The 21,140-nt window shown below is 43.7% G+C and overlaps 3 protein-coding genes across 7 annotated transcripts; all 3 read left to right on the forward strand.

Moving 5' to 3' along the window:
* Positions 1 to 494: 494 nt before the first annotated feature.
* Positions 495 to 4,762, forward strand: LOC129585414 (serine/threonine-protein kinase Chk2-like). The gene is made up of 12 exons (XM_055478078.1): positions 495 to 509; positions 613 to 1,007; positions 1,076 to 1,224; positions 1,304 to 1,379; positions 1,722 to 1,787; positions 1,863 to 2,092; positions 2,493 to 2,521; positions 2,590 to 2,761; positions 2,893 to 3,059; positions 3,270 to 3,385; positions 3,691 to 3,776; positions 4,217 to 4,762. The coding sequence occupies exons 2-12, from the start codon at positions 839 to 841 to the stop codon at positions 4,385 to 4,387; spliced, it is 1,431 nt and encodes a 476-aa protein (XP_055334053.1). The 5' UTR covers positions 495 to 509; positions 613 to 838; the 3' UTR covers positions 4,388 to 4,762.
* A 1,145-nt stretch (positions 4,763 to 5,907) lies between these two features.
* Positions 5,908 to 12,162, forward strand: LOC129585221 (uncharacterized). 5 transcript variants are annotated; one of them, XM_055477824.1, is made up of 7 exons: positions 5,908 to 6,053; positions 6,324 to 6,790; positions 9,342 to 9,791; positions 10,073 to 10,230; positions 10,350 to 10,493; positions 10,563 to 10,728; positions 11,369 to 12,162. In XM_055477824.1, the coding sequence occupies exons 2-7, from the start codon at positions 6,385 to 6,387 to the stop codon at positions 11,662 to 11,664; spliced, it is 1,620 nt and encodes a 539-aa protein (XP_055333799.1). In that variant the 5' UTR covers positions 5,908 to 6,053; positions 6,324 to 6,384; the 3' UTR covers positions 11,665 to 12,162. The 5 variants fall into 5 exon arrangements, with proteins under 5 accessions (XP_055333799.1, XP_055333800.1, XP_055333801.1 ...); XM_055477825.1 differs by having other exon boundaries at positions 5,908 to 6,038; XM_055477826.1 differs by having other exon boundaries at positions 5,922 to 6,179; positions 10,076 to 10,230.
* Positions 12,163 to 13,070: 908 nt separating this feature from the next.
* Positions 13,071 to 19,039, forward strand: LOC129585133 (dolichyl-diphosphooligosaccharide--protein glycosyltransferase subunit STT3B-like). Its single transcript, XM_055477707.1, has 7 exons — positions 13,071 to 13,348; positions 13,509 to 13,905; positions 14,581 to 14,868; positions 15,273 to 15,782; positions 16,617 to 16,817; positions 17,165 to 17,568; positions 18,142 to 19,039. Exons 2-7 carry the CDS (start codon positions 13,570 to 13,572, stop codon positions 18,758 to 18,760), a joined length of 2,358 nt encoding a protein of 785 aa, XP_055333682.1. The 5' UTR covers positions 13,071 to 13,348; positions 13,509 to 13,569; the 3' UTR covers positions 18,761 to 19,039.
* The last annotated feature ends 2,101 nt before the right edge of the window (positions 19,040 to 21,140 follow it).

The following is a 21,140-nucleotide window of genomic DNA, read 5'->3' on the forward strand; positions in this document are numbered from 1 at the left end:
TCTTTTGATTGTTTCAATAATGATTTGATGGCCGGATTGTTTCAGTAGCCAGCACTTTTCACGTACTTGCATCGGTCAACTAACCATAAGATTGAATATCATCCTTTGTTTTGTGAGTACAGACGATAGAAAGCTAAAGGAAAGTAAGGAATTAAGAGTATTTAATAATTTATTTGTAATGCTATTGAATTATCAGTTATATTAATTTTATTTTATGACGTTACTTATATGATTTATATTTTTTATTATCACTTCCGGTTATGTAACCGAGATCTTATCGCTTAAGCTGCATTGGTGCGGCTGTATTGTACAAGGCAGTCAAGGCTACAAGACAAGGTGAATTAGGTGATCAAACGAAGGCAAATTAAGGCAACTCACAACTTCAAAATTCGAATACCTCTTTTTTAGCTGAATTTTTTGTTTACGGATACTGTTGGCGAATTCTGCCTGCGTGCCTGCATAGAAAAATATTAAAATTTAAAACCCAGTTGTTTTCCTTTGATATGACGGTACGAATGTCTAAATAAAAAAAACTACATTCTGACATTTCCCTGTATGCCGGTTACCTGTGAGCTAGGAGATCATCGGCATTAATTTTCATTTTTTTTACAGTTTACTCACTTTACTGGTTTTGTCAGTTTTTTCGTTGTCACTCTTCGTTTGGCACTGACTTCTCAGGTGACTTCTGGATTTCCGGTTGAGTCTCGATCTAGCAGCTTGATTTTGCTGCAGTTATCGATGATTCTTATTTTAGGGATAACACCCCTGGGTTAAAACACTGTACTGAGTACTTTTTCTTCGACTTGTGCCTGTTCCGTGCTGCTGCATCCTGCAAACCATGGCAGACGATGAGAACACCAATGAACCCAAAGTTCGCGGATCACAGGCGTCTCCGACCCAGAAAGTGGAGGACGAAATCGAAGACTATTCGCCTGCTGATTCCGAACAAGACGAGGAGAATTGCCTGGGCCAGCTCGTGCCCATTCATCCCGCGTTCCGTCTCTTCAGTACGCGGTCTCGCGATACAGCGCTGAAATCAGAAAAGCTGCGAAAACTACGAACTGTTCTCTTCCAGGTGTAACGGAGGATACGCACACGTTCGGCCGCGATCACGACTGCGACTACAATCTGAACGACCTGAATGACGGCTCCACGACGTCGCAGACGGAGCAGCATGAGAAGATGAAGAAGATGTTCTCCAAGCTTCAGTTCTCCCTGGTGAAGGTCGGTATGCTCGCTTTCCTTGTGTCGTGGATGATCCACTGAATTCTTTATTCAAGAAATCATTTTTCTGGAAATACAGGTGCATGGAAATCCACCGCTTATTGCGCTGCGGGATGAGAGCGCCAATGGAACTTTTGTGGATGGTAGAAAAATCGGTTCGTACGGTTATCAATCAGAATTAAGAAACCGTAGGACGGGACAGGAATGATTATAAAAAAAATATTACTGTGTAGAGACAAATTTTCTAAATGAAATGCTTAAATTTTTACCGTCAACGGATTTGTGCTTGAAATACAATTTACACGAGTTCTGCTCTGTGAATTTTTTTTTGTTGATGGTGCCTTGGTGCGTACAGAGATTACCATTAATCAACTATGCGTCATTGCGTGATTGATGCGTGTAGCGAATAATAGCGATTGGTTTGAGACAGTTTGGTGATGCTAAGGCCTAATGGTTTTAGGTTTGTACTATTCAAGTTTTTTTTATTTTTCTTCTAGGAAAAGGGAACCAGCAGATATTGAAATCCGGAGACAGGATTTCTTTGGCTTGGGCAAGAAATGACGGTAACTTAATTATATTAGGAATGCGTTGGTTCATTTGTGTGACTCGCGAAATTTATGTTTTGGTTTTGTATTTAGCTTGGTATTTCAAAGAACGAGCCCAACACCTTCCCTTTCCGGTGCCGGATGATTTTGCCGCCAAGTATCATGTGTCGAAGCAGCTGGGTAAAGGCGCGTGTGGCACGGTGTATCTGTGCTTTGACAAGACACAATCGGCCAAGAAGTATGCGGTCAAAATCATCAGTAAATTGCTGGTGGCGAAGAAAATTCCGGAAGAAACGCCACTGGATGGTGACACAACGGAAGCGGTAAAGCTCTTCGATCTTAAACTCGCAGCAGTTTGCTGCCAGGCTTATGTATTTTGCAATGATGGACAGCTTATTTGCTTATAACAGGACTGGGATCGACGGGAGGTGGAAATCTTGCGCAAGATTGATCATCTAACATTGTGAAAGTGTTTGGAGTGTCGGAAACGTCGGATAAGGTTTTTGTTGTGTTAGAGGTAATTTTGCGGAGACCGGTTATTTACGTATAGTACGAGGTTTGGCATTCTAATCGCTCTCTTCGAGTACAGAAAAACTGGAGAATTAGATTCAGTTGCAGCAAAAGCATAAGTTCTGCTGTTGATGATGCGTTTTACTGCATTCGTTTTTTGGTATATTTCGCCGCATATATGAGATCTAATGGAATTCGTTTTCGTCTTTTTAGTTGGCGGAAGGAGGAGATCTCTTTAACTGGTAAGTTGTGCACCTCTTCTCTTACCGTCGCCTTATTTTGCCGCTTTTTATCGATGTTTGTTTTTCAGGTTTCCCAGGTTAGCGAATGAACCAGCAGAACGGCGCTGCAAATTCGTGAAAAATGCCTTCGCTCAGATGGTGTTGGCCATCAAGTATCTTCATGATCAGGGAATTACGCACAGAGATTTGAAGCCTGAAAACATCCTGGCGTCTGGTGATATAGATAAGCTTGTCATTAAGGTAAAAGCATGGTTAATTGGGAAATGATACTTACTCTACACGGCAAATCTTTTCTATGTTTTCAGTTTTTACATTGTTTTTAGAGGTTGTGCTGGATCACTGTAGGTAATCTAGCTTTATGGGGCTTTTAGATTACTGATTTCGGACTGTCCAAACTGATGACAGAAACAACTATGTTGAAAACGTTCTGCGGAACACCAGCCTATCTTGCGCCGGAAATCTTGGTTGTAGAAGGCAACGGTGGATCTTATACTAAAGCCGTCGATTGCTGGAGTATCGGGATTGTCCTGTTTACTTTGTAAGTTCTCCGTCCACTTTCGCATAATTATTTCTCGGTGTTCTTGTAAATAGACATTTCTAAATTAGGATTTGCACTGCTTATAAGATTTTAAGAATTAGAATGTACCGGTACAGTGCGGCTCAAGAAGGTTGAGTTTACAATAATAATGTGGATAGAGATAAGAGTTTTGCTGTTTTTCCAATAATTGGGAATTCTCTTGAATTGTAGGCTGGTGAATTACGCTCCGTTCTCGAATAGTTATCCAGATATGTCGTTACCGGAGCAGATTAGAACTGCTCGAGTGAAGTGGTACGAAAGTGCTTGGGGAGAAATTGATCGTGCCGGTAAGTGGGAAGACAGGCTTATTGCATCAGTTAGTATGGCCGTCTCTGGTCGCGTAAATTCGTACAAGTACCGGGTATCTGTACAAATGATCCCGTAAATTCGTACAGTTTTATTGCATTTAAAAAAAATTCTGTAATGAATTTTCTGGTCAGTTTTAAGTTTTTGTTGTCGTGAGCGGCAGTTGAATTATCGAATATACATATTATATATATGAAGTTAAATTATGAAATGTACATGTTTGAAATATCTGTATTGGTAATTTTCGAATGGTTGCATACAATACAAAATGTGTTTTGTTTTGCAGCAAGAGATATTTGTGAGAAGCTCATCAAGAAAGATCCCTTAGAACGGCTGACTATTGACCAAGTTTGGAGTCATGAATGGTTCAACGTAAGATTTTTTTTCATTTTCTCTTAGATTTTTGTCTGTTTGGTTTCTACCAGACCTGGGCAGTTAATTTTAACTATTTAACTTAACGCGAGTTATTTTCGAGTTATTGAGTTATAACTTAACTCTTTAGCGTAACTCGCTCAGAAGAAAACTTAACTCTAACTCAACTCTCATAAAAATACTATATATTGTCTATGGTAGCGTAACTCGCTGTGTAACTCGAAACTCGGTTTTCCTGCATAAATACCTTAACTCTTAGCGTAACTCGCACGCTCCTTGTAACTCTTAACTCTAACTGTGGGCCAGTTTTCTATAACTGCCCAGGTCTGGTTTCTACATGCAATTATTATGGGCTTACCGGGATAGACGATTTTTGAAAGCTCTGATTATTGTGGTTTCTGAATTTCCCTATAGTATAAAGTAATCCACAAAATTTGCAGGATAAAGAATTGAAACCGCATCTGATGGCACTATTGCCGAATCTCCAATGGCCTGCTCAGACTTTTTCGCCGGCAGTGCCTGGGAAGAAACGCCCAAGAGGAGTTGCATTCTCGCCCCCTCCGCCGCCTACGGATAATAAAAAGAAGCGGACCGGGAGGCAGCTGAAGTGATTGTCGCGTCGATCGTCTCTTTTTTTGTTTAATATTTCGTCTGCGGAATATTCCTGAATCAGTTTGTGCTTTCGAAAGATTATTTCTCCGGCGTCCATTTTTGTAGAATTACTTACTTAACAATTATTATTAAGTTCCATTTCCGCTGGACCGCTCATTGTTAAATGTTAAAGCCCGCTGTGGAATGTGTATAAGTGGTTGCAACTTGCATGGTGTATTCGCTGATTGAATACACGGCACTTTTGGTTGGCTGGTATTGATCGTCTGGTTTAGTATCTGAGCGGATTATTTCAACTCACGGTATGATGCATTTTAATATTCTCGTCGGGACGAACCGACAAGCGGAATGGTGGTAAACAGTCGTATGGTGGAGAAATCAAACCGGTTGGCTTTAATGGTGATGGTAAACAGTCGAAGGGCGACGCCGTCGCGGAACATGCATGGCCGCGTACAGATAGAGTACATACGAGATAGAAAAAGCACGCAACGATATATGTTGCTGTCAAATATGCTACGTATTGGGACTCTGATGCGAATTGTATCTAGGTCAAAACTCTCGAGTGCGCAGCAACTCACGCACTGATTTGTGAGTCAGACAGATTCACTGATAACGCCGCGCGCATTGGTCAGATGGCGAATCAGTTGCTGAATTAGAAAACCGAGCTGTTGAGCTCGGTTTTATAATTCGCGCTCACATTCATGACCGCTTGTCAACTCTTTAAAATTATTCTGCGCTGCTAATAAACATTCGTAGTGATCCAGGCTGCATTAAACTGTATGTAATTACGCTGTACTTACTGTAGTTCGTCAATAAGTTTTAAGATAATGAGGTTTAATTAATTAACCTAATAACTAGTAACTGAGCGAAAATATGAACTACCTACAGTAGAGTCATTGACGCCTAATTAGCACATTTACAGCTAATTAATTAGCGAATCTGCCCCTAATTAGTAATTTCGCACCTCGTTTTTTTTAGCACCTAATTAGCAAATTTATTACACATGAAGAAAAAAATTAATTACATGTTATTAAGCTATGTGAGATTATTTTTCTTAACAAGGTTGCGCTTGTTGTGTTGCGTTGTCCATGGTAGTGAATGGCACTGAATGCAGATTTATTGCAGAATTCACGGTGCTGTCAGATTTGGTGTTTATTTCTACGAGTGTATCCGTTATCAGTGGTGGGAACATGTTTCACTTTTTTTCTCTTAGTCATAGCGGAAAAAATGAGTAACCGATACGTGCGCAGCAGTCGTGCCGCAGATACAAGCAGGCTGCTGATATTTGACAGTCCTAATAGAAGTATTCACGAATCTGCCGCGGCATTTATTGATCAATCGACTGATTGGCGGCAGTGGTGTGCGGGTGAGGCGGAAAATGTGTCGGAGGCGGAATATCACCGCTTACGCGTGATGATTGGTTGAAAAGCTGCGCCACGCCCACGGAAATGCACGCGACACACCAGCCGGCCACCACTGGCGTCGAGCATTTCGGAAAACATCGCAGTGAAAAGCGATTTGACTTCATTCGTATCAGCATTCAGCAGACAGACCAGGCACAGTGATAGTTGTCTGCAGCGAGCCATGCAGCGTGTTTTCAAAGCCTAGCCGAGGCATATGATACTTGCATCTGCAAACGGAGTACCTTAGCTTGTACGTACAGAATAGGTACGAACTCGTATCGTACAATTGGGTGAAATCTTTTTCTGAATGTTCTCTGATAAGTACGTACAACAGTCCAGTTTTTCTTTCTTAATAAAAGGACGAGCAAATTAGCGGAGCGATTTGAACCAGGTTTGTAAGTGTATGTCGTCCGCAGCGGGATACAGGAATAATCCTGTCCCATGGACAGTATTCGACTCCCGATTATGCCACGTCAGAGGCCAGCAGCAGCATCCCGTCTGCATCCGCAGCATCTCCAGTGTGTGTGTTTTGCAGGTGACTAATCTTCCTCCCGTGGTCTGGTCTGCATCGATCCCTGTATAGATATACAGCAGGCATGCATAACGGCACCGTCAGCCTGTCCAGTAACCCCCCGACCATGGTGCTGCCGCCCAGTCTGCTGGGGCAGCAACCCCCGCAGGACACCAGCAGCGCCGGGGGCACAGGCAGCAGTAGTCAGAGTGACAGTGCCGTGGCGGATGTCCACTGTGTGGTGTGCCAGCAGTCCCTGTTCGTCAAGGATATGACGCCGCCGCGCCAACAGAAACCCTGGAAGTGCAATGGCTGTCAGCAGTGGTTCACGGTGAAGTCCAGTGCCAAACGCCATGTGGTCAATGTCCACAAGGACCGGGTGTGCCGGGATTGTGGGGAGCGGGGGATGGGCGGGGAGGGCGTGGCCAGTGGGGGCAAGGGGGCCGGGACGACCGGGGGGATGAATGATATGATGCACATGCATCAACAAGGTACGGACATGAGGGAATTCCCCAGGGAATTATGAAGATTAATGGCGTCAGCTGTTCCATTGTTTTTGTACTGGGATGTTCAGTGGTCACTTTTTCATTTGATTTCAACGCCACCCTTTAAAATGTTTGCAGCTTATTTTTCTCAGACTTAAATTAGTTTCAATTTAACGTGAAAACCGGATCCTGATTTAGTCTTTAACATAAACCTTTAACAGTTAAAGCCATTTAACGCCCAAGCGTTAAATGACGTTAACGCAGAGCGAGCTCACGTGTCTTGGCAACCATGGTTGCATCCTTCAGAATGCTTCCAGGGCCACTTTGCCACGTACACGCAGTTTCACGGCCAGAAAAATTCGCAAATTTTAAATTCGCAAACCTTTAAAGGACCTTATTTATCATGCCGCGTAAAAAGGCGCAACGTCTTAGAAGTTCAGTGTCGGAACCAGAAGTAGAAATGGCATCTCCAGCACGTAAATCTAATAGAGGGAAACGCCCAACCCAGCTTGATTCACTGACCGAATCCATCTCGAATCTACAAAGCCAGATGACCGCATTAATGGACAAGCAACGGGTGGTGGCCCCCATGCCCCATGTTCAACAGTTTTTTCCTCCTTTAGTTGATCTGGTGGGCACTAATACCCAAGTGAACTCACCCGCCCGTCCACCAGCATACATGGCTCTACCTGCAATGGAGAATTCGATCCTGAAGACGCTCTCAGATCGGCGAGCATTCGTTCATCTTAACAAACTGCAGCCAAACAATCGCGATTTTGACACATCTAATGAACGGACGGTATTTGTGTCTGACGCTGAGGGAAAGTTGGTTCCCTCTGTTGCTCCACCCGCTCGTCGAAAAATTGAAAGTTTCCTGTCGTGGTTGGAGGCGTTTCTGCTCTTCGCTCGTTTCAGAACGTTTGTTTTTTCGCATATATTGAGATAATCCGTGGTTTGTCCGTATCGCGCCCATTGTTTATCTGGCTTGAATACGATCGCCGTTTCCGGGAGAAAATGACCTTCCCAGATGTAGCTGAGTTGGCCTGGTTTTCTGAAGATTCTGCAATTATGGCTGATGTGGTGCGCTCTGTACCTTTAAGCGATAACTCTAGCCAGTTGTTAGCCACCGCTGTTCATGCATCCACAACTCCTGCAACTTCCGGAATTCCCCCCTTCGGTTGCTTTATATGCAAGGATCCTTTTCACTACGCCAACCTTTGCCCACAGCGCGCCGGGGTGAGCCCTACTGGTTCCGGTAGCCCTACCATTCCCAGCCTGAGCACTTCTTCTACACAAAGCCTCGCAACTCCGCAGCAAGTTTCGCGCAGTCCTCGCCCTGTTATCTGTCGAGACTATAATAATGGCCGTTGTGCAACGCCCTGCCCGCACCACCGGATACACGTCTGCGAGCAGTGTTACGATACAACACACATTCGTGGTTTTCATCAAATGAATTCTGTCTAGATTCTTGTTCGTTGCGCTTTCTTTATCGAGTTTGCAATTATTTCTCAAATTATTTTGCTAAATTTAATTATTAACCCAATTTTTTCTTTGCAGTCCTCCTGTGTGCCTCCGCGCGGTTGGGGGTTGCCTGTCGGTTTGAGGGTGTCCGGCGCGGCTTGTATCATAACCTGGGTGACCGACGGCACCCTTCAGCGTGTCGTCTGGACATCGCTCAGGCTGATCACTTGCCCCGGCATCCTCAGGCGGCAACTTTCGGTCGTGAGCGAGCTCATAAGCGTTAAAGCCATTTAACGCCCAAGCGTTAAATGACGTTAACGCAGAGCGAGCTCACGTGTCTTGGCAACCATGGTTGCATCCTTCAGAATGCTTCCAGGGCCACTTTGCCACGTACACGCAGTTTCACGGCCAGAAAAATTCGCAACCCTCCCGCCCGCCCGTTTATGCGCATTGTATTGTATCTCAACGTTGTTCGGTGTTTTATCTCGTGTTTTTCTTTCTCATACTGCTTGTACCAATTCGATTTCAATAAAGGGGTGTCCGGCGCGGCTTGTATCATAACCTGGGTGACCGACGGCACCCTTCAGCGTGTCGTCTGGACATCGCTCAGGCTGATCACTTGCCCCGGCATCCTCAGGCGGCAACTTTCGGTCGTGAGCGAGCTCATAAGCGTTAACTGCATTATTAGAAAATCCAGTTATAAATCGCGGCACATGCATTACTGCACCGTCTGCACGTAAGCTGTAAAATTGAAAAAAATGAAAAACTATTACGTTTATTGAAATTACTACAATAAATAATAAAATTAATACGATGAATTACCGCGCATTACAACACGTAAGCTGTAAACTGGGAGTAATGAAAAATTACTACAGTATTATTAAGATTATTATGAGTACGTAATATTAAAGTTATGATAATTTAATTGACAATAATCATTCGCACGTTGGATTAATACGAAAGTTGCAACTATGTGTTATAGAAATTGGTAACCGCTTGCAGGAATTTGCACGGAATATGTTTTGCAAATAATGGGTGTTATTCTGATTTCTTCCAGTCGCCTCGCACAATCTTGATGGAAATTTTCGGTTTGCAGTTGTGCCAGAACCCAGTCAGCCGACCTTCATGTCCAATCGTTCGGCGTCTATGATCGCCGACCCCACCGAACACCAGCAGAAAGTGTACATCCAGGCCAGCCAGCCGACGCACATCCAGATCCAACCGACCGCTCAACACCCGGCCGGGACCACCCTGACCATCCACGACACGCACGACCTGCAGGCCGATCTGGCCCTGCTCTCCCTGATGCTGGCCAACAATCTCGACCTGAAGACTATGGATGCCATCATCATGTTGCTCAACAGCGGGCGGGATTTCTCCAAAATCAAAAACGCCGCCCACTGGCTGGAGCGGTTGGGACGCGGGGCGGCGGTCAATGTGGCCACGCATTGTAATGTGTGTAAACGGCCGGCCACACAAGCCTGCCTCAACTCCGGGCATCAGACGCACAGTGCGCCTGTTCTGGCCGCACATCCGGTTGTAAAAAGTAAGAATTTTTTTCATGGTTGTGTTTCAGTAATAAATAATATTATAAAATGAAATCATAAAGTTTTTATGAGATAATGAATAAGTAAATAAATTATAACAAAGATAATATTAAATAAATAAGTAAGATATGCAATAATAAAAAATTAATAATAAAGAGAACATTAAATAAATGAATAAAAATATATAATAATAATTAAATAATGGCGATGATAATATATATTATTAATAAAATAATACTAATTTTAATCGTAATTGAACTGATTATTTGGCTCTTTGCAGCAGTGCCGCAGATGCAGAATTCCGTGGCATCGGTGGCGTCTGTGCCTTCTCTGAGTCCGTTCCCAGGAGGAACGGTGATCGGGATCTTCGATGCCAGTGGACAGCTTCTGCCCACTAATTCAATTCCTATGGCGGCGACTTCAGTGGTGACCGGTTCGGTAAGTGTTGGTTATTCATTGTTGTCTGTTGAAGTTGGAAGAACAAGTGTACTTGTCGGTGTTTGCATTATTGGACGATTGCTTCACTGGTATTCACTTGTATCTCATTGATATTGCAGCAAGCCCCCCAGCCAGTCGCCCAAGCACAGGCCACGCCGAAGAAAGCCAAATCCCGAAAGAAGCGCCCTGCTGCAGCCAACGCCCCGAATGGTCCGCCACGGGAAATACCAGCGACCCCGACAACGCCCCACACCGGAAACAAGGTGAGCAGTTCGAGTGTATTTCGCTCGTTTGGTTTACGTTCTGATTTACGCGCATTTGTACGGTGTTAGGTGGGATCTCTGGCGACGTCCTGGAAGGCCATTGCGCGGAACAATCTCTACAGTCTTCACACTCCTCAAGAGCTTCTTGGACTGTGTGTGGTGGGACGTCGGGTGGATAAGACCGTGGATACTGGACTGCAGCCGATGGACACGGAAAAGCGCCGCGTCATTGCAGGTACCGTATGCGTACTAAAGAGTGAATAAATTTTCCTTGAGTTTGCTTGCTCCCCAAATTTTTGGAAAAATTGGTTCATACAGTTCAGTCATTTCAAAAGTTTTCGTTAATAATTTGTCTAGCTATGGTGATCTGTGGGGATCGTCGGGCGCGGATAAGCCACTGTACTACGAAGAACGAAGACGTACTTCAGTAGGGTGTTACGTGTTCAACCTTGTCAGTCACGACGCGATTTCTTTTACAAACAGTTTTTTTGTTTTTCAGTATTTTCCACGTTATTAAAGTTTTAATAAAGTAGTAGATCCTAGGTGGCTTCGAAAGTCTTAGCATATTGCTAAGCATAAAGTTAATACTTTAAATAAAGTGCGGTACATCAACGTATCTGTGAATGTGGTGCTTATGTATGTACTTACTTAATAGATGTAGATACTAAGATATGTGAAGTAAAGAGTTTTTATTTGAAGAAATGTTTAATAATGAGTTATAATTTGATTGTAAATGAGTTTTGACATTTGTACTTTAGATGATGAGTATTTTTAATTGTTGTTAATAAAATTAATTTGTACTGCAGCCGGTGGATGCACGAGGATTGAGGTCGAATTTGAGAGAATTACAAACAAATATTCTTTGATCTTTGCAGAAGCGGTAGCCAATCACTGCAACAACGTGGGCATCCCCATTCCCAGTGAGACGCAGATCAACCATTTCATGTCGCAGATCCTGTGCGATCTCCGCCGCAAAGAGTCATTACAGGCCACCGGTCAGACGCCCACCCGCAAGAAGATAAAGAAGGAGGAAGCCGCCGCCGCCGCGGCGACGACCCCCTCATCCACGCCGACAACGAGCAGCACCACACCCGCGGGCATCACCATGGTGGAGCCGCAGCCCCCGCCGTCGCTCTCCATCAAGCACGAAAGCATGAGCCTGCTGCCGTGAAATGCTGCTTGCGGACGAAGAGCATGATGTGTGCAGTTGGAATTACGCCCCAATGTTTGTTGAGAGAAGTTGTATTTGTTGGTACATATGCTATTCTGGACAGTTTAATTATTTAAACGCGCGCTTTTTTTTATTAACGCCGGTGTATAATTAATCCCCGCTTGGTCTGCCCATACGCCATGTGCCCGTTTGTATAAGTGGTTCTTCTTGCACTGTATAGATCCGGCATTGCGGTGTGTGTTCCATACTGTTTTTAAGGATGCAGTACAGTTTTGTCTCTTTTGTGATTATTAACCTTCGGTGGAATGAGTGAAGTTTTTGTTTTTGTGGAATGATGTTTTCCAGTTTTTCCCCCTTTAATTATTTTCTGCGGAATGATTGCTTTTTTGCGCTTTTTGTTGGATTGGATTTCTGTTGGCTGGAATCAGCTACAATTATTGGCATTTGTTGCGCGCCTTTATTCGACTTTGAACAATTTTGAATGAAAATTTAAAGAAATTTCATGAATCACGTCGCAAGCTCTAGGTGTTCATTAACGATAAGCACTGTAACTAGAAGTGGGCTTACTTACACGTTATAATGTTAGCAAAGTTTACACACTGCTCACCGGTCCGTGCTGGTTGCTGAATAGTACCCCGCAACATCATTGCACATTTTCTACTCAAACCGGAGAAAAAATTGCAAACTGTTTCTATCGGTAGTGTTGCATTGGTGGGTACGTAATTATTTTCTTACTTCTCAACCGAACTGTAAGCCACATTTATGCGTCGACAAACGTGTTGACGTTATGTAAGGACACTTACAATTAGGACAGTAAGGTTACAGTACCTTTAAATTGGCTATAATAATACCTAGTGAATCAGTAGTGGTTCCATCATGTAATGAGAATATTTGGAAAAATCCGTGTAATTGTTGTAATCCTAAACATAAAAAAGCTGATTTCAAAAATTTAAATGGAATCAAGTACTAAATCAACCAAATTGTGTAATAGTGGGATTACTGATCACGCGTGCTTTTTGAATGTTGCAACCCCAGATGGCCTGATGGGAGCTAGCAACCACTACACTACGTTTCCCACCTCAAAGTTACTACGGAGTACGGACGTGTGTGAAACTGTAGTCTGTACTCCATGATAGCCGTGGTCGGAAAGATCGAAAGATCCGACTGCGTGCATTTCCGGTTATAGCATGCACTTCTATTGCGACATTTAAAAGTGTTGAATAGATACTAATTACTCAATGAAAAAAGTAAAGATGCAGACGCCATGCAGAAGTCACGGATGCCGTTTTGGAACTTCTAGTCTTATATTTTGTGGAATGCCGGCTACAGAGCGATGGGACCACCACTGCAATTCCACTTCCATTGGAATGCATGTTGATGAGTTGGCCTGCGAGAAACTGTAATTGTGCCAACGCGAAATTTGAGCTGGCGAGCCGGATCGAAAGGCAAACACATTTTCACCATGTTATCGGTTTTTTTGCTTTGTTGATTCTCTGGCTAATTCTTTTTCTTCTGCTCCCTTTTATCACCAGTAATAATTCCTGTCGAATCTCTTGAATGCACGCGGAACTCGGGACGGCACGTACTGACGTCTCATGGATGCGAAACCGCAGTGTTATCGTTTGTAATTCTCGTTGAACAGCAGTGAAGATCGTCTCAGTCAGAATCTGTCAGTTTCCACAAGGTGAGAATGCTGCAAAACCATGGTTTGCAAGCTTCTGTTTATGCAGATGATTTTAAGATCCATGAGCATCACCATCAGCGACGTGATTTGCACTGTGCTGACGTTTGACAAGTCGATTGACAGTCAGAAGATGAAAATATGGTGTTTTTAAATTTTGCAGTTTCGTTGGTGTTTCGCGCTCCGCAGTCCGTATTCCCTTATCAGTATTTTCGACTGCAAACATGGCAAAAATCACGGAGGTGGAAGAGAGCAGTCCGGAGGAATCGCACACCAAGCCGGCCAGCAGTGAAGTGGCCAAGAAGACGAAACGGCCGCTGATCGCCGGGAAAGTGGGTTTTTTGGCGCTCTTCCCGATACTGGTGCTGGCGTTAGCGTGGATTGTCGGATTCTGCTCACGTCTGTTTGCGGTGGTGCGGTTTGAAGCCATTATCCATGAGTTTGACCCGTGGTTCAATTATCGCGCCACGCACTACATGGTGAAGAACGGGTTTTATAATTTTCTAAACTGGTTCGATGAGCGTGCCTGGTATCCGCTGGGACGCATCGTTGGAGGCACGGTAAGGTTGAAACATCAAACATGTTTTATATTATTAATTCCCTGCAAGAATATAGTCTTTTTATACACTTTGCTTTTTTTCCGGAAGTTATTTCCTGTTTCTAGCAGCTTTTGTGGGGCATGTACATGTCTAATTTATGTTCTGAAAATTTTCCCGTGTTAGCGTTTTTGTGGGGGTAGGTAATTTTCGTTGCCGCTGTTCGTGATTCTGTCATGTAGCTCAGCAGATCTGCAATTCTCTAAAATTTCGCGCATAAAACACTGTTATAGACTTATAGTTACTTTGCTAATTAAAAAGATAAGTAAGGGTTGTCGAAAATCTGACAGCTGAAACAACCATTTTTCGAAAAAAACATTTTTTGGACAACTGTTGAAGATTTTTTTTAAAGAAAATAAATCGAACATGTACTTTATTCTGTACTCGTACTTATCATAAGTAATTAACTGAAATAGTAAATATCATAGTGCAGTGTTTCGTAGCGCACTTTTCGAGCTATTTCTGTCTCGTTGTCAGTGATAAATATGACGCACGATGTGATTATGAAGGAAATTATTAATTAATATTTACAGTTTTTAGCTTTTTACTGGTTTATTCCTATCGCATGGCGTTGAACTTTGTCGTCTTGTCGGATAATTTATTTTTATGAGCAATAATAATATGTATTATTATGTTCAGGTGTATCCCGGTTTGATGATAACATCCGGCGCCATTCATTACGCGCTGAGTCTGTTGAACATTCCCGTCCATATTCGTGATATTTGTGTCTTTCTGGCACCCATATTCAGTGGCCTGACAGCCATTGCTACATTTTTATTGACCCGGGAGTTATGGAGCACGGGAGCGGGACTGTTTGCTGCCTGCTTTATCGCCATTGTGCCTGGATACATTTCCCGATCAGTGGCCGGTTCTTATGATAATGAAGGCATCGCCATTTTTGCTCTTATATTTGTTTATTATTTATGGGTAAGACGCTGATTATTTACTGGCACTTTTGCGCATAGCTAAAGTTTTCCTAATTTAGCAGCACTATGTGACAATGATTTTCATTTGATATTATTATTATACTTAATTAACGATGTTATTTTTGAATGAAAACAAATTTAGTACAGCACAAATTTAGTCGCCCGAGTATCGAACAGCATTCGCGGTACCATAAGCAAAATTAATTTTTCTCAGCGCGATATATACGCCTGTTTTAACACTGAATTAGCTCGTTATTAACTATAAAAGTTCCATTTTGATATTGTCTGCGTAAACACTTGCAGTTTTAATTAGAGATGCAATTTGGCTTTCCGCTTCGAGTTTGGCTAATTACTTTTGACGTTCCCTGCGGACTCACGCATTATATGTGCTGTGTGTACTGACAGGTCAAGAGTGTCTCCACGGGATCCGTCTACTGGTCGGCCCTGAGCGCCCTGGCCTATTTCTACATGGTATCCGCCTGGGGTGGCTACGTGTTCATCATCAACCTCATCCCGCTGCACGTCTTTGTCCTGCTGCTGATGGGCCGCTTCACCAGCCGCATCTACGTGGCCTACTCCACCTTCTTCATCCTGGGCCTGATCCTGTCCATGCAGATCCCCTTTGTCGGCTTCCAGCCCATCCGCACCAGCGAGCATATGGCCGCCGCGGGCGTTTTTGCCCTGCTGCAGGCCTACGCCTTCCTGAAGTACATCCAGCGTTTCCAGAAGCACATTAATCTGTGGCTGCTGGCGGGCGGCGCGGCCGGGGCGGTGTTCGCGGTGGTGGTGGGCCTCACGGCGCTGGGATATATTGCTCCGTGGAGCGGGCGGTTCTACAGTCTGTGGGATACCGGGTATGCCAAGATCCACATCCCCATTATTGCGTCGGTTAGCGAGCATCAACCGACCACTTGGGTGAGTGTCAACTGGATTTAGTGTACGAACGAATCTGTCAGGAATAGTGTTGACGTTAAACTTAATTAGCATTTAGTAGAAAAGACTAATTTCTGTAGTGTCTATCACAAAGCTCTTACGTTGGAAAAAGAAGGTGGTTCGTAGAAAAATGGCTTTGGTTGCATTTGCCTGTCAGGCTAATTGGTTCCTTAATGCTTTTTGTAGCGAAAACAGTGGGATATTTTGATGTTGACATATTTTTCGGTTTCGAATACACTATTTTCGTACTGCTGTTTACTAAATAATTGTATTTTATTTTGACGTCTGTACACCCAAGCACTTACACTGATAGAAGAAAGAAATTTCGTAGGTTAATGGCTCTGGTTGTTGGAACCTTCATGGCTTGTGTGTCGTTATTTGACATTGCCTTAGATTTTAGTGTGAACTTTTGGATGTTTTTCGTTTTTAAAATATAGATAGTATCTTGCTCATATAAAGACCTAAATACTGACCGTAAATGGAACAGGTAGCTTCGCGCCGGTTTCGCGGTAGTTTTAATTACGGCGCATCATCGTGAAAATTACTTCCTCAATGAGTTTTCTTGTTTTACGCTTGGTCGTAAAATTGCCGTATCGAGTATCTGGTGCACTCCTGATATTGGCACGATGGGGATAATATTTTTCTCAATATTTACATAATCGATCGCCAGCTATGTCAGTCGGCGGATCCTTGATTGCCAGTTGTAATGAGGGTCACGGGGATCGCCGGCTGTCACAAGCCATCATTCACGAGAGAATGCCGACACATTTGATGTAAGCCACATTGTAATTGTCATCACTGGGGTCTGTGTTGTAGACATCCTTCTTCTTCGATCTACATGTGCTGGTGTGTTTGTATCCGGTGGGAGCCTACTACTGCATCAAGAACATCAACGATGTTAGGGTGTTCATTGTGCTGTACGCCGCCACGGCGTCCTACTTTGCCGGTGTGATGATTCGGTTGATGCTGACGCTGACGCCGGTCGTGTGTATCCTGGCTGGAATTGCGCTGTCGCAGGTAAAAACATGCAAGAAAATTTGGGCTTTGCATCGAATGAGGAATTAAAGCTAAAAAAACCGTTTTGGTTAGTATGTACTTCTGTTTATTAGTTCACTTATTTTCCCGGATGTATTACTATTTCGCATTCGCCTAACTTTTACAGCGATTGGGAATTAACTAGCTTCGTACTACGTAGTGGCATGCGCATTGTAGCGTCAAATTCGTAGTGTGTTGGCTATTGGACTCGCCTGCCGTTGATGGCAATTAGGCTGTTAGTAATTAAAACACATTTACCGGTTGCAAACAGTTTTTTACGTAAATGTACAAAATTATCGTTTTTCTCAATATTTTTCCTTTTTGTTTAGGTCATGGACAGTTACTTGATGGGAATTGACGGCTCAGCCGGGGCATCCACCACCGACACGACCGTGTCGGAAGCCAGCTCATCGAAGAAATCCAAGGACCGGACCAAGAGTATGTTCGATGAGGCCGGCAAGGCGCAGAAGACGCCGGCTGCTGCTCAACTGGGCGAGAATGATCCCACCGGGATTGGTATCAGTGTTCGAAACATTGTCACGGGGATCATCTGCATCCTGCTTGTGCTGTTCGCGGTCCATTGCACCTGGGTGACATCCAACGCCTACAGTTCACCCAGTATCGTGCTGGCCACGTACGGACATGATGGAAGTCGGAATATTCTGGATGATTTCCGGGAAGCTTATTATTGGTTGTGGCAGAATACGGAAGAGAAGGCGACTGTTATGAGCTGGTGAGACAGTTACAACGAGATCCGGATTCTGGTTTACAAATGCGAGCTTGTGTGTTGTTTGACGTGTTCCAGGCAAATGTGGTCTCTGGTTTTGAGCGGTTGATGACTTTTGAGATTTGCGTAATTGCTGTAGATAGATATCTGCCATATTACCTGATATACTGTTTTTTTTTCACGCGTTACAACGATAGCCATACGCTAAATATTATTGCTTTTAGTACGGTAGATAAGTAGGAAGCCGTACATTTAGCGTATGTATGTAGATTCCGTAGTGCACGGGCACATTGATACGCAACATCATTGATTTGGCTTCGCTTATATTGTGCTGAAAAGATTTGTGAATTATTTCCAACTATTTTTTTTCGAAATCTGATAGTTTTTAATTTAAATAGAGTGGCCAGACACTTTTGTGTCCTATTTTGCCGTACAAAATTTGGGACTTGTATGGGCATGTTATAATTACTGCTCTGACCGTTATGTACAGTACAATTGTATGTTAGTACACGTTTTGCTGAAGCCGAGGCGTATCTGTATAGTTTTCCATGATAAATTGCGGAACTTTACTGCTTGTAGGTGGGATTATGGCTATCAGATAGCGGGAATGGGCAATAGGACGACAATAGTTGATAACAACACGTGGAACAACAGTCACATTGCTCTCGTTGGAAAAGCTATGTCCTCCAACGAAACCGCCGCGTACAAGATCATGCGCGAACTGGACGTGGACTACGTGCTGGTGATCTTCGGTGGCATCATCGGCTATTCCGGCGACGACATCAACAAATTCCTGTGGATGGTGCGCATCGCCGAGGGCGAACATCCGGCCGAGATCCGCGAGACGGACTACTTCTCGCCCGACGGGCATTTCCGCGTGGACAGCGGTGGATCGAAGACGCTGCTGAATTGTCTGATGTACAAACTGTCGTATTATCGTTTTGGGGAAATTCAGCTAGGACACCGACAGCCATTCGGATATGATCGGGCGCGCGGCGTGGAAATCGGCAATAAAGATATTAAATTGGAGCATCTGGAAGAAGCGTTCACTAGTGAGCACTGGTTGGTGAGAATTTACAAAGTGAAGAAGGAGAAGAATCACCAGGCTGTGGGGAAGCGAGTGGCGAAGGTGCGAAGGGTTATTACGCAGAAGAGCGCCAGGAGACAAGAGGGCGTGCTGAAGAAGGCCAAGGAGTGAGATTTATGTTGTTCGGCTTTTTGTTATTTATCTCGTTTTTCTGTCATTGGTTTTTATTCCACTTTGGACTGAAGTTTTCGTTGGTTTTTCATAATACGGTAATTAAATTAGAGTTCAAAGAATTTTTATTTTGACGTCTTGATTGTAATCGCATGACTGTACTGTTATTAAATTTATGGAGGAATGTTTTCTATAATCATGTTGAAATTGTGATGGGCTGATAAGGTTTTAGCTTCGCTGATGAATAATTCAGCGTAAGAAAGCAGTCGAAACAATCGGCATCAATGGATTATCGTACTCGAAAAAGCTTTGCGGATTGTTACATTTGATCAGAATTTTATTCTTTGGGACGGCTGACATGTGCTGACGTTTTCTCTGGCAAGCGTGCGACATTTACAGATCACTTACAGACTAACCAGAAGGCTGCTTATTTCGTGAACACTTGGATGTCGCTCTGCAAAGTGCGCACCGAGGCACCAAAACCCGGGACTGCACTGTCCTCCATATATTGTTTTGTGAACGATTTATCTCGATTTTTTATCGAATCTCGAATAAACAAATCTGTCAAGAGTCAAAGTACAGTACAAATTTGAATGCCGATGCGAATTTTAAAACTTTCCAGCGTTTGCGCACACACCTGTACTGCAAAATACTGTGTAGAAATTTACAATTGTTAGTAACAATAATGCACTTCGTCCTTTAAAGCACATCGACAGATTTGCAGGCAGGCCCGGCACAAGGAATTTTTGGATGGGGGGGCGGAAGGCCGCCGGGGGGCACCCGAGCGCGCCAGATTCGCCGGGGGGCGGACTGATTTTGGACCGTCCGCCGGGGGGCGGAATGAAATTTTTGAAAAATTTTAATAAAAATTTTTGAAAAAACTTTTTTGAAAAATTAAAAAAATCAAAAACAAATTTTAAAAATTCGGAAAAAAAATAAAATTTATTCCGCCCCCCTGGCAGCTCACCTCCAGCCACGTTTTCCAGTCCGCCCCCCGGCGGTCAAAAATCGAAAACAGGGGGGCGGACCGCCCCCCCCCCCCTTTGTGCCGGCCCTGTTTGCAGGTGTCGTTTCGAAACAAGAAGGCCGGGAGAGATACTGCTTTTTTTTTAGATTAACCATATATCGGACATGTCACATGAAGTACCGATTGTAACTATTTCTTGCATGGGCATCCGCAACAGAAAGAACTTTCTCAAAAGGTTATGTGCTAAGTACATAAACTAATGGGAACGTAATACAGTATAAACGTTAACATAACGTATACTGTACGCTTTAAAAATATGTAGAGGCGACGGGTACCAACCGATTAACAGTGGATTATGAGCTGTGTAGTCTTAATACTACCGATGCCGTCGCAGCGCCTGGAATCAAGGAGAACATCGAATTTGGGATTATCAATGGGACAGTGACTTCCCTACCTAAGATCGAAATTGAAGGTGGCTGGTACTACGAAAAGCCGGTAGCCGATGCTTTGGTGGAGTTCCGTACCGAGAGTGATAATTATACGGGTGAGCCAATTATTTCACTTCAAACATCAGAAAAAGGGACTTGGTAAGTCAATTTACACACGGGGTTCTATACATTAACGGCGTCCAAGATGGGATTCATCAACGAAACTTTGAATGTTAACATTATAAGCGAGAGAACGCACATTGACTATCCAGCGTTGACGCCCCTGCCAGATCGTGGCATGATTCGAATATCGTGGCGAGGAGTAGCTGCTTTTGATGACCCCGAAGTAGCCCACTCACTGCATGTTCAAGGACCACTGGCAGGAAGGTCTGATCGATCCCATGTGTACTGGAAACACAAGGACAGTGTGGATAACCTTATATCAAACGATGCCCATGGCCCGGTATACCAAAGTACATTAATTAAACAGCAGTTACCCGGCAGGGCCGGCACATACCGTATTACGGTGCAGGCTTCCGTTCAAAACGCCAGCAGCCCAAGCGTCATTTGGGGGCTAGCCAACTCTGGTGCTGTAGTGGAAGTTTACCGCAACACCGGTTTGTGGGGACAGTTTTTCGTCCCCAACAGAATGGGAAACGTCTGGAATGTCGCCGAAATCAACGGAAATCTTATAACACCGCTGAACCAGATGAAAACATCGCAACAGACCAGGATCTTATTGAAATGTTGCTAGATGACCATTTCTGATTGATGATTTTTCTCAGTTTTTGTGAGTTTGAATGTTTGATGCATCGTACGATCACGAAAAACACTGGCGGCTTCGTAAATTAGTATAGACTACAGACTACAGTATTATATAATCACGCGTCTTGAAATACTGTATCATCGGATTACTGCAAAGTGCAAATTTCTTGTTTTTGACTGCTGCTTTTGAATTTTTGGCAGTTTAACCTTTTATAACATT

Source organism: Paramacrobiotus metropolitanus, unplaced genomic scaffold (assembly GCF_019649055.1).
Source record: "Paramacrobiotus metropolitanus isolate TYO unplaced genomic scaffold, Prichtersi_v1.0 Parri_scaffold0000016, whole genome shotgun sequence".
Classification (NCBI taxonomy): domain Eukaryota; kingdom Metazoa; phylum Tardigrada; class Eutardigrada; order Parachela; family Macrobiotidae; genus Paramacrobiotus; species Paramacrobiotus metropolitanus.

Bases quoted from the DNA above. Each gene is read 5' to 3' on its own strand.
- LOC129585414 (XM_055478078.1), top strand. From the start codon at position 839: ATGGCAGACGATGAGAACACCAATGAACCCAAAGTTCGCGGATCACAG. The intron at 1,008-1,075 runs GTACGCGGTCTC...GTTCTCTTCCAG, and splicing joins TCCCGCGTTCCGTCTCTTCA to GTGTAACGGAGGATACGCAC. The intron at 1,788-1,862 runs GTAACTTAATTA...TTTTGTATTTAG, and splicing joins GGCTTGGGCAAGAAATGACG to CTTGGTATTTCAAAGAACGA.
- LOC129585221 (XM_055477824.1), top strand. From the start codon at position 6,385: ATGCATAACGGCACCGTCAGCCTGTCCAGTAACCCCCCGACCATGGTG. The intron at 9,792-10,072 runs GTAAGAATTTTT...GGCTCTTTGCAG, and splicing joins CGCACATCCGGTTGTAAAAA to CAGTGCCGCAGATGCAGAAT. The intron at 10,231-10,349 runs GTAAGTGTTGGT...TTGATATTGCAG, and splicing joins CTTCAGTGGTGACCGGTTCG to CAAGCCCCCCAGCCAGTCGC.
- LOC129585133 (XM_055477707.1), top strand. From the start codon at position 13,570: ATGGCAAAAATCACGGAGGTGGAAGAGAGCAGTCCGGAGGAATCGCAC. The intron at 13,906-14,580 runs GTAAGGTTGAAA...TATTATGTTCAG, and splicing joins GACGCATCGTTGGAGGCACG to GTGTATCCCGGTTTGATGAT. The intron at 17,569-18,141 runs GTGAGACAGTTA...TACTGCTTGTAG, and splicing joins AAGGCGACTGTTATGAGCTG to GTGGGATTATGGCTATCAGA.